Below are 12,084 nucleotides of genomic sequence, written 5' to 3' on the forward strand. Positions count from 1 at the left end.
ATTTCTGTCCTCAGAGCTTTAAGGCAGTCTATTGTGCATTAGTATTAAACAAACAAAGGTGCAAGCACGTAGGGCTTCATTATGAGCAAACTTTCTATTTTAGTTGTTTATGTAAACATATACTTGCCTAAATTCTTCAGCATTAAACTACACTAAGTATGATTATATCTGAATCCAGAGTGACCCAGAAACCACAGAATTTAGCCTTTTCTCATCACCTCTCCTTAAATTGGTGAAAACCTAAATGTCACATGATTTTTATACTTAAAAGTTACCAAAGCTCTTAAAATGAGGGTACACGTAGCTCAAACTGTAAAAAACAGAGGGCGAAACACAGAACTTCATAAAAATTGCAGAACATGAAACAATTACTACAAGACTACAAGAATAGTTTTCCAAACAACAAGAACATTACATTTTCAGCTAAAGTTCTTTAAAAAGAACATTATATCCAATCAATGTCACCACAAGTCCCTCAACAGCGCATTAAATTACCAAAAACCATGTTCCAGTAAATCTTAAGAGCTCTGCGTAATTTTTGTTCAGATGACCAATCCAATATATTTGGTTTGAAACCAAGGCAGGGGGAAGGACACATGGCCATACACAAATTTCAGTAAAATCTGAACAAAAATGGAAACATTAAGAGACCATATCAGAATACACACACATTTTGATTTTTTAAAATCAGAATACGTAACACTATGTGTGTAGCTTCGTTTATTCTCAACATTAATAATTAGCATTATACTACTGCAATAAAAAGAGGAAACATCCCTTACATCTCCTTAGTGCAATGATACACAACATAGGAATTCTTGGTGATGGTCACTGAAACAGTGCTTTTACCTCTATTGCATGTTGAAACTGCTCGTGTTCCCTCTGTAACTGTTCTGCCTCTTGCAAAGAGCTAGCAGTGATAAGGCCAGCGTTTAACATTGACTCCCCATTGCGGATCCAGCCCAAGACCTGTAACAAAGGAAAAGACCTCAAAATACACAGTTCTGCTGCCAGTTAGCAAGAAAAGCATCACTGACAAAAACATTCACGGTTCTGAAATTGTTGATTAAATAATTTACTAATTATATTCTCAGAGTCAATTATACATTCAATATAACACAACAACATTCACTATAACAAAGTGCCTGTTTCACATAGCTGACAACTTGTGTCTTTCAGTCAACTATAACATGTTTGTGATTTCAGTTTTTACTGAAGCAAGGTTGTGTTTTCTGCATGACCTCTGGAAAACAGGATCGAATTACAAACAATATTTGCTGAAGAGCCAGCGTCAGTAACAAAAATTGAGGGCATGCAGCTTAGTGAAAAGAAAGAAAATAATTCTGAATACTGTTGAGAAAAATGCAACTGTTGTGTGCTTTCTTATTGCTTAAAGATATTTGCTTTTCTGCAAGTGCCTTCCTGACTCATCCACTAAATACAGAAGAATTCCATGGTGGAGAGAAACCTCAGAAAACCATCTAGCGCATTCCTTGTCAACAGCAGGTATGCGTAACCTTAAGGCCCCTCCCTCTGTGCCTTTTCATTATTTGGAATTTCAGCAACAGGCATCCCACACTTTCACCAGACATTCTTATCACAATGAGTCTTCTTCCTAATGCCTAAAAATTTTAGCTCACCTGGTTTATCCTGTCCACAAAAAAACAATAATACAATTACATTTTATCACCTTCAACATCATTTTTTTCCCTCCATCTCCTTTCCCTCAAGAAAGTTATTCTACTCTTTCCTCTAGGCACCACTCCTCATTGACCCCAGAGTCTTCAACCATTCCCGTATGAGCTTAGCTTCCTAACTCTTCTCACTAATCTTTTATGAGCTCTCTCCAGCTGATAACCGTCACTCCAGTCAAAAACTTTCAATTACTGAGTAAAGCTGGGAATAATTCAGGTTATTCACTGTTGTCTGTGAACTCTTCTGCAAAATTGTTGCCCTGTGCTATGTTTGTTCAGCTGATTATTCCTGCAAGTACACCATGCTCTGTATTTGTCTCTAATAAAATGCATATCCACTGAGCAGCATAATTCTGCATCAAGTGCATCAGGACTATTTCATACTGTAATTTGATGTCTTCTAATAAATTCAAGTATCTTTCCCATTTTCATTTTCCTTCATCTTCAAAAGCAAAAGCATAATCTCTGCTCCAACACCAGATTTTCTATCTACATAAGCTTCTGGTCTTTTCTTCTGCAAGGAAAGGTTTCCAGATCACAGCACAGGGCAGGCAAAGAGGACCATGAAAAATACTGGGAGTCTAGTTAAGACACCTAGGAGTTGCTAGCACTCAAGGAAACAAGCCAAGGCAAGGCATCAGGAGCAAGAAAAGGGGAAAATTCCTAGGAACTATATAGGTCCAACAGACTGTAGTCAGAAACTAAGCTCAAGGGAACAGACTTGTCTGGAAGAACATAATGGGCAGATTTTTAAAATCACTACTTAATTTCTACTTTTTCTTATAACAGCATTTCTAAGCTAAATTTCTATATTAAAAATTAATTCTTCCAGGTATAGTATGATAAAACACACAGCTTTTGTGTTAAAGTACATTTAGCCTTCCCTAGAGAATTTACAAAGAAATAGAATGTTTAAACAGCACTAATTCAAAGATCTTCTTGACTTGGCATACTATCACACACAGCAGATAGCTTGCACAGAACCTGCTATTTCAAACACACTGATTAACACTCCTGCTTGCTGCAGATTAGGATGGAAATGCAGGTGGGATTTGCATGAAGGAAGTTATTGCCAGTACTTTCTCCTTACCCTTCCTCTTCCCCTCTGCCCTGACTTAAAGGGCTAACATAAGCTCCAGTAAGCAGTGAGCCTGTTTTCTTTCCCTAGGCTGCTTATCTTCTACTGTTTATTGGCATACTCCCATCACCTCACTGTTGGAGTGGACCACACACTCCACGCATCTTTTCCTCTCCTACTCTTCAGCAGGTTAGGAAAGCATCAATAGAACAACAGCAAAATTGTGGAAATGAAACAGAGAATTGAAAGAGTGGTTGTATTAGTAAATGCTTGATTTAAGTTTAGTTTCATAAAGTGATTTTTACTCTAACTGAATACGATCACAAGACACACCTGTTTCAGCATGCAGTCCAACTGAAGTTTTCATATCCATATGGCACTATATGGAGTGCCAGCATACTCATCCTGAACAGTATTCTTGGAGACTCAAACACTGTGGACTGTGTATGCATCAAGACATCAAATCTGAGTGTGTGAATCCAAGGCATCCTAAAGTATTCTTGAGGATTCAAGGTTGGACTACACTGCTCTAAACATATAAACACATAGGTGTATCCAAGAACACACACTATAATCAAAACAAAGAATCTGAGCCATGTAGATGCTGCATGTTAAGGCACTCAAAGCATTCATTCTACAAAGTGAGTATATGCGAGTACTTGGAGTAATAAATAATCCAGAAGCTATATATTTCAGGGGATCAAAGGTTTGGCTGGTAAATGCAAGTGAAGTTCAGACTGAGTCAGATGCTCTCAACTATTTCTCTGTTTCTACTTTTATGTCCCTATCCTGTATGAAGTGATCACATTTTCCTTTCCACATTGCTTCTTCTACATACAGCTGTCCTTCATTACTTTGGTGAGCATCCTATTCTCCTCCTGTCTTTTGAGGTTTTCCTACATTGTAATTTTTTGTCTGTTTTTACCATCTCTGCATCTATTACATATCAGGTTGACAAGAAAATTCTTTGTAGGATTTCTTTAAATTTGTTTGTCTTCTGGCCCTATTTTTCTTCCTTCTTGTCTTGAAGCTTGATGTGCAAAAATTTGATGCCACAAAGCAGAACTGGTACTGTAGTTGAGGGAGAAGTATCACTGGATGTTTTTATCTGCTTTTTTGTGTTTGCAGTAAACCTAAGCATATTAGACAGGAATTAACTTGCCACAGAAATCAATCTGAAGTGTAACATAACTACACTTAAAGTTCCTCTACTGAGTACTTAAAAGACTGCTAGCAAGTATGTAACCAAAAAACGAAGCCAGAAAGACAGTTTTCTGGTTTTACCACAATAACTTGAGGGATGAACTCTGTAGAAAAATTCCTATAGTGTTCCAATCAAATAATCTGACATGACTACAAAGCTATATTTATGTAAAGTGTGAAAACACAATAGCAGTAGTGCCAGTTTTGGCAGCAAAAAAAATAACAAACCAAACCAAAATCAAAAGAAAAATCAAATGGAAATCTTGTTATAATCCTTGATAAAAAAGATAGTACCCATCTACATAATAATAAGCTGAAATTATCTTCAAATACGTGACATATCCACATACAAATAGGGATTATTAATGCAAATTGAAAAAAATCACTTCAACATTAACACTGGATGAAATTTCTTTAGGTTCTCAAATCAAGGTCATTCCTTCCTTTCTTCAAATGCAAGACTTTATATAAGTTATTTTTCATTTATAGGACTACACTTCCAAGAGGTATGAAAACCCCCTTGCTCCTCCAGCTCAGGGCACGACGACTTCGTACCTGCTTGACCTCCGCCTGCAGATGGCGCAGCTGCACGCACTGCTCCAAGTGCTTGCGGTGCTGCTCGGCCGCTACATCCAGCTCCTGCTGCTTCTCATGGAGAAACTCCAGCAGATCCTGAACACGAGTTGCCATGTCTACGTCCCTGTCACAAAGCAGCTCAACACCTGTAAGCAGACAACCGTTTATAATAGAGTTAAGGCTTACCAAGATACACAAGGTCATTTCCACTGTTGTAAACTTACTTTTCCAGTTCCCTCTCAAAATGTAACCTTGAGTATTTGCTTAAACAAGCACAGGGGTTTTTTTTTTGCACAGTTTTGAAAATACCAAGTTATTATTACTACTTTTCTTTTTTTTTGTTTATTTTAAGAAGCCTGAGATTTAGCCTTGGTAACTGAATACAGGTAAAAAATACCAGTTGAAGGACCGTAACAAATCAGAAAGGAAGATTTGCTGAAAATTATAACTTGGTGAAATTGCTCTGCTTAACTATAAAGTTAACTCCCTATCATTTACTCTAATTTTAATTACTTCCTGCGTGGACTCTGTTTTTTAGAAAAGTAAACATTTTCAGGTGTTGCCAACTCCTACTTAACAATTGCACAGCATAATGACAACACAAATTCACCAATGCTATCAAATGATTTGAGTACAAAGAAAAAAACCAATTTCTGCATCTCTCCAGTTTACATTTAACCAGCACATCTACCATTTTTAGACATTCCATGGAAAGTCAACAGTGTAGTTCTTATAAAACCTTATGAAGGAGCCATCTTACCAGATGCCTGCACTTCGTTGACATATTGCAGCAGATCCTGTCCTTGGTGGATGACATCAAAGGTCAAATTATTCATGGTCAGGGCTTTGTCTGCATGATGCTGGAGCCTTTGTTCTGCAATTGTAAGATCTTCAGTGTCAAAGTCATTCATCTGTTGAGAGAGCTCATCATTCCAAGACTCGAGGTCTGAAATTATCTGAGAGAAAAGGAGGAAGACAATATTCACTAATCCATTATACAATGTATGTTTATTTCCAATGTTGCACTTAAGATGGCAGTTGGGAATGCGTCACCTGCTGATTCAATTCACTGATCAGGTTTGATATAGTTCAGACATGGCTCATTTCCACACAGGTTTTCAGTTTTGGCAAACAATCCAAAAGAATGTATTTGACAAACACAACAGCTCTCCTTCAACCAACCTGTGCCTTCTCAAAGTCCCCAACACTGTGAGTATCCCAGCACTGTTTGAAGCATCTGCTCATCAACACATCGCTTGTGAAACAGATTTAAAATATTATCTCCACTTCTAAAGGAAACTGTTGACTTAAAACATCCTTTCTGTTCTTCAGACTACACCAAGCAATAATTCATACATCAAGTGCCAGCTTAGACTCTGTGAGCACCATCAACTTCTAACAAACAATTGAGAAGAACTGCCTGTCACAAAAGGCAGGATACTTAGTGAATGGAGTAAGAATAAAAAGTAATATACTGCAGTTAAATTTGCAAGGATAAATCATTCAGCTACGCTAATTCTGGAATTTACTCTCCATCATAAAATGTCTAGAGAAGAGGATTAAGGTTTGTTGTTGTTTTTTTTTTTTTAATTTATTATTGTTGTTTTGAATTTTCTTTACATATGTATCATAACAGGAAAGCCTTCCTTGCTCATCCACACAAGTGTGTTTACCAAAACCTGGCTGAAAACATAAAATACTCCTTTTAATTGAGATACAGAACAGTTTTTAGGTACAACAGATAATGCTTACAGCTTCTGTTGATCAGAATGGGTGGAATGAGTTCTTATGACACAGGTTTGATGCACCCATTACTTACTTCAGACAATCCTGTCTAGTTACCATTAAGCCTTTCAAATATATTTTTCCAAAGTCTTCAACGGAATTTTATTGCAGATCACTGGAAAAGCAAAACTGTAGATATCAAGAAGAAAGGTCATCTTAGCTCTTGAATTCTACAGTTTCAGGAGTAGGACAAATCAACATGAACAGTGTTAATTGATGGGGAAGGGAAACACCCACTCTATAGCAAGACACAGCAAAAAAAGAGAGTCTGGAGCCAAATTGGCATTAGTGGCAAAATTGCTATCTGCATAAATATCTGTTGTGAGCAGGAGTCTGTCACTACACTTTCCAAGTGGTTCATCACAGTTGTGTAGTTTAACTGTCTCAGTAACTTCAACAGAAACCCTGAAAAAATAAACCTTGTAGAAAAATCCAGAATTTAAAAGAAAACAAAATCAAATAAACTCTAACACGTTTCTGCAGCCAGCTACAATCTTTCTTGATGGCTTGTTTCCATTCCTAATCCATTCCACTTAAATGACACTGTAAAAAAAATGCACCCAACAATTAGGATAGTTACTTACAAACTCTAACCCCAGTCAGCCTGCTCTACCCAAGCACAAACAGGCAGACAAGCTCACATTTCAGAGGTAACAGTGAAAACACAAAAGCTGAAGGACAATGGATGAAAGAAGATACACAAGACAAAGCCTCTAGCTACTGCTTAAAGCTTCTTTCATCTCTCCTTTGTATACTTAAAACAACACACACAATTTACTTAGGAGTTATGAGTGGCTTCCTCTCCACATGCACACAGGTTTCCCCTCTCACAAAGTCCTACACAGCTCCCTCATTTGTTTCCCTTTTACTTGATCCACATCCAACCTGTCTCATCATCACCTCCCTCTGATCTTCATCTCCTTTTGACTGACATGAAATATTTCACAAACTTCCAGTCTCGTTAACAGTCCAGTCTGATAAACTTCTTACTTCCAAATAATATCCTTGTCTGCTCTCATGCACCTAGGCCTGCTCCTTCCAGCTAATCTTCAGGAGTTTCAAAATCCTCCTTCTAGCACACATACCAGCAAATGCCTTTTCAAAATTAACAATGCTGAGCAATGAAAAACTACATGAATTACCCTTTGAGAGAGGGTAAAGAATAGCGAGATGTTTTCTTATTTTTCTTGTAAAAACGTGTTGCCATAGTTTTCTTGTCCATAAAATTGATTAATTTTATACTTTTTCTAACACTGATAAAGCTCAATGAGTGTGATGCAGTTTCTAAGCTCCATTACAGAGCAGAATACCCCAAACTTCATAACAAGGTTCCAAGTGATAGCGGTATTACTCTTCACTGGGGGCCTCATAGTCCCCATGAAGATCAACAAGAGCATGCTTTCCAGCAGCCCTCCATTTGGGATAACACTATGTTCATAGTTCACTAAGAACCGTGGAAAACATCTAAAAGTTGCTTCTTCAAACTATCCTCTGCATTATGAAAGACCTCAGATTTACCATCTCATTTTCATCTAGGTCAGCTAAAAATATTCATAAATTACCTTCAAGAAATGTAGTTAGACTTGGTGAAACAGAAAACTGTGTGTTGAAGAAGACTGCAAAACTCCAGTGTCTTTCAGACACTAGCTTCCTAAACATAACTGAAAAATGGATTTTACTTAATGGGGCTCATTTGAGTCACTGTTTTAAAAATAAATCCAATCCACCACCCCTCAAGGCCAAGCCCAACAACTTGCCTACCTTACTATTAATTTGGGTGAAAATACAGCAGTCAGCATTGTAAACCGACAGGAGATTGCTGTGATTAAGCTTCACTTTTTATATTAATAAAATGTTTTATTTTAAGTAGATTAGAGCCATCAGGATCCTTCACACTATCCTCGGATTTGTCTGATAAAAATGACAGGTAGTTTTAAGAGGTCAACACTGCGTGCAACTTCAGCTAAGAGATATCACTGATACTGTATCCGAAGAACAACAACAACAAAGAACAATAGCAAAAATGGTAACTTGTTCCCATACTATTTTGCGGAGTTAAGATCATGGCCTATACTTCATTTGAAGTAGTTTTGAAAGACCTTGTACAAGAACATGACATTCCCTGTCCTCTTTAAAAGATGAGGAAACCTATGATTCAAATAAATATGCATGGTCCCACATCCATTCAGAAGGTAAGAAGTCATAGTGCACATCACAGCTGGGGTTCCTAACAATGGCAGAAGACCTTATATTCTTTCAGCAGTAATTAGGTGGCTCAAGATTTCAGCCATTAGGAACGCACTGTGCAAATCTGAAACTTACTGAGTGCCAAGTTAAGGACAAAAATAAAATGTCAAGCCCCGCCTGCATTTTTCAAGGCTTCTCCTGCAAGTTCTGCTTTACAAGTGACACTTTGTTTTTTCAGTAGGAGCCTGCTCTGAAGGTTTTATCAAGATAGTTAGCATTAATTAAATAGAAAAAAAGTGAATGAGTAACAGACAACTAGAGAAACAATCATAAATTAATACTGCTCTCAGGAAATGGACAACCCACAAAAACACAGATCTGAGTCTGTCTGACAGGTCTGAGATGTCTGAGAAGCATTTTTACTTGCTAAAACTTAGGAAGTATGGGCAGGAAATAAGGCAGAGTATAACACAGAAGAGATGCAGACTTTTGTACTGAATGGGAAAACAATAAAAAACCACAGGTCTCTTCTCAAAAGAGTCTAACTGCATTTCTTGTAGCAACTAAATGCTAACTAGGACCTAGAAAATATTATGCGCTGAGGAGAAAGAAAAAGACTGAACAGAAAAGGAAGAAGACTTAAGTCTCTGTGATCCAGTACTCTGCATCCTTGCCTTTTCAGCTGGATGACTTCACAAACATCTTGTAAGTACCGTCCAAAAATAGAGTAGAGATAAAACTGTGAGTTGGAAAGTGTGCAACATGCTTTGTGTGAAGTCCTGACATATGTACAGAGGTATTTAGGAGATGGACAAGTTAAAAATGCACACAGAAGAGAAACAAACATGTTTTAGACTGCATTCATTGCCTCCAGAACTACTATGTGGCCGACTAGGTCCATACACAGACTTCTTATGCTACAAATACTTCTTCACTCTAACACCAGACTCTCTGCATACATTATTTTGCTCCTTCCTGCCTTTAGTCAATACAGGCATTCAAAACAGAGTCCTTCAAGGACCTCATGACCAACAGCAAAGATAGAGAAGGTTAAGTCCATATGCTTAGAGCAGGAGCAAAATGGAGATGTTGCTGTAGTTACACCAGTATCAGAAGAGCAGGAGAACCTGGGAAGTTACAGGATAAATGACAATAACTAAAAGAAAGAATATTTTACTACTGCAGGAAAGAAAAGGGACAAAAAGAGGATGAGTAACCTTGGCAGCAAATTTCACCACTGTCCCCAGGAGCACAGCTGCACAGTATGAACCTGCAGTGTCTAAGGGAGCCCTTTCTTCCATTTTAGTTTGCACCATTCTGCAAACAGTAAGACAAGCTAGAAACACCACTTGTCTTCCAGAAAAACTCAGAAATCCTCTTAGGATGCACCCCTGAGTGAGTTGCCACTACAGCCAAGGCTTAACTGACTGGGCAGAGGAGGTCAAAACAATGTCTGAAAGTTCATAGGCAGTATCTGGCTCCCTCTCATTATCACATTACTTCAGCTGAACTTCTGCTTTCACACAATTGACCTGGAACTAGTCCTTGCATTCCTTCCCGGAAGTTTCCAAACTAATGTTTGCCTTCAGGGAGAGGGAAAAGAGAAACATGCTTTGCTGAGAAAGCAGAGACAGCAAAGCAATCAACACTGTGCTGAAGATGCTTGGCAGCCAGGATTAACACAACCTAGTTTCTTCCTGAGAGATCTCCTTGGCAATCCTAAGTAAGTGACATTTTTTTGTTTCTAAGCCATATAAACAAAACATGCTAACTCTTTTAATGCAGTAAGTGGTCCTTAGCTTCAGATTGCATAGGCCAAAATGTGAAGCATGCCAAGTGTCGGGATTAGAAAAAGCAAGACCTGTGAAGTTAAGATTTACAGCTTTCCACTGTAAAATCTCATGGACATCACCAAACAATATAGACAGAAGTACTACTATCTACATGATGCCAGTCTGTACTGAAGAACTAGAACACATCTGCAAAGCCAAGCTTCTGTATCTAGCTTTCTGCATTACAGAAATTCTGGCTTAGGCAACATACAATACAGGGCAATCTCTTTATCAACTTCACTGAAACTCTGAACATAGCTCTTTCTTTAATTTTCTTAGTATGCCTTGCACCCTGCAGCTGTCACTTCCTCAATACAAGTATTCTGAGAATATCATACCAACCCCATCAAACACTGCATTAAAGAACCACATAACAGAATCACAAATGGGGTTAGACTGGAAGGGAGCTTAAAGATGGTCAATCTCCAACCCCACGCTGTGGGCTGCCACCCACTGCATCAGGCTGCCCAGGGCCCCATCCAACCTGGCCCTGAACACCACCAGGTATGAGGCATCCACAGCTTCTCTGGCAGTCTGTGCCAGTGCCTCACCACCCACTGGAGATCACTTTTGCATTGACTGTAAAAATGCTGATAATCTTATAAAAGAGGATGCCTTTAACGTCCCTCCACACACATCAGTCAGCCAATTAAATACTACAATCACAGTTCTGCCAAGCCTTTCCCTTCCATACTCAAGACAGCAACTCCCAGTCTGAGTAGTGAAGTCTCTGCAGACTAGTTTCACCTCCGCAATGTGAATACTAAAATAGAGAAGCTTCTTAGTCTTCCTTTATACTGAAGTTACTATTACTGTGCAGTGTACAGTCTCACTTCCTCCAAGGGCATAAATCAAGGAACTGTGTCTGCCTGTGCCTGGCCTGCACCTGACAATTTGTCTAACTAAACTAGATTCCAGAAAAGATATTTAATCCCAATTTTAAGAAACAACAAAAAAAAAATCTTAAAAGCTATCACTTCTAATAATTGTCTCTTTGCTCTTACACCATCTGCATGTAATCAACAGTTGTGGCTTTTACTTACGTAAAAGGGAAAAGGTAAATTTAGTAGCTCCTATAACATAATTCCTGGTTTCCAGAATGTCAAGGTAAGCCATCATATAGCCAAACAAGATCACATTCCAGAGGATAACCATTAACCTTTAGAAGTACTAACACAATTTCAGTCACTGTGTATAGCATTTGTGGTCAACTTAGCTGAATTATAAAGTAATTACATAACATAAGCTCCATGTGGATTTTGACATTTTTTTCTATGCATATCCACGCATGTAAACAGAACCTTTCCAATTGATATAGCTGCAACCCTCCTCCAAAATCTGTACAATCCAAAACCTGCCTGAAGTCCTGCAGGGGTGTGGCACCAGTTTTTTGATATTTTTAGAGATGGAAAAGATTCTTATTTGAGAGCTGGAGAGAAGGTGAGAGTAAGGGAGATTTCATACGACATCTCCAAAGAATTCTGAATATCACTTACAGTTGTCAGCTGATAAACATGCTGCTGATTTCAAAAAGAAAGAAGAGTAATATTACTACAAAGCAACAGTTTAGAGTTTTTGTACTAAATCACCTTGCATGTCTTTTAAGTCATATTAAGTGTAGTCATACTAGATGTATCAAGGCACCTTGGTATTCAAACCACATTTGGCAGATGAAGCAAATGGTACGTTACAATTTTACACAAGATACACAACAGTTGCTTAAATGTGC

General features: G+C 38.1%; 1 protein-coding gene across 1 annotated transcript in view; it reads right to left on the bottom strand.

Moving 5' to 3' along the window:
- Positions 1 to 12,084, bottom strand: part of TRIO (trio Rho guanine nucleotide exchange factor) — a 225,100-nt gene that overhangs the window by 98,306 nt on the left and 114,710 nt on the right. The window contains exons 14-16 of the mRNA XM_085220442.1: positions 5,312 to 5,507; positions 4,531 to 4,697; positions 850 to 969 (exon numbers count right to left, since the gene is read on the bottom strand). Of these exons, the coding sequence (XP_085076568.1) occupies positions 850 to 969; positions 4,531 to 4,697; positions 5,312 to 5,507 (483 nt within the window). The remainder of the gene's footprint in view (positions 1 to 849; positions 970 to 4,530; positions 4,698 to 5,311; positions 5,508 to 12,084) is intronic.

The sequence above is a fragment of the Meleagris gallopavo genome, chromosome 3 (assembly GCF_905368555.1).
Source record: "Meleagris gallopavo chromosome 3, MGAL_WU_HG_1.1, whole genome shotgun sequence".
Taxonomy (NCBI): domain Eukaryota; kingdom Metazoa; phylum Chordata; class Aves; order Galliformes; family Phasianidae; genus Meleagris; species Meleagris gallopavo.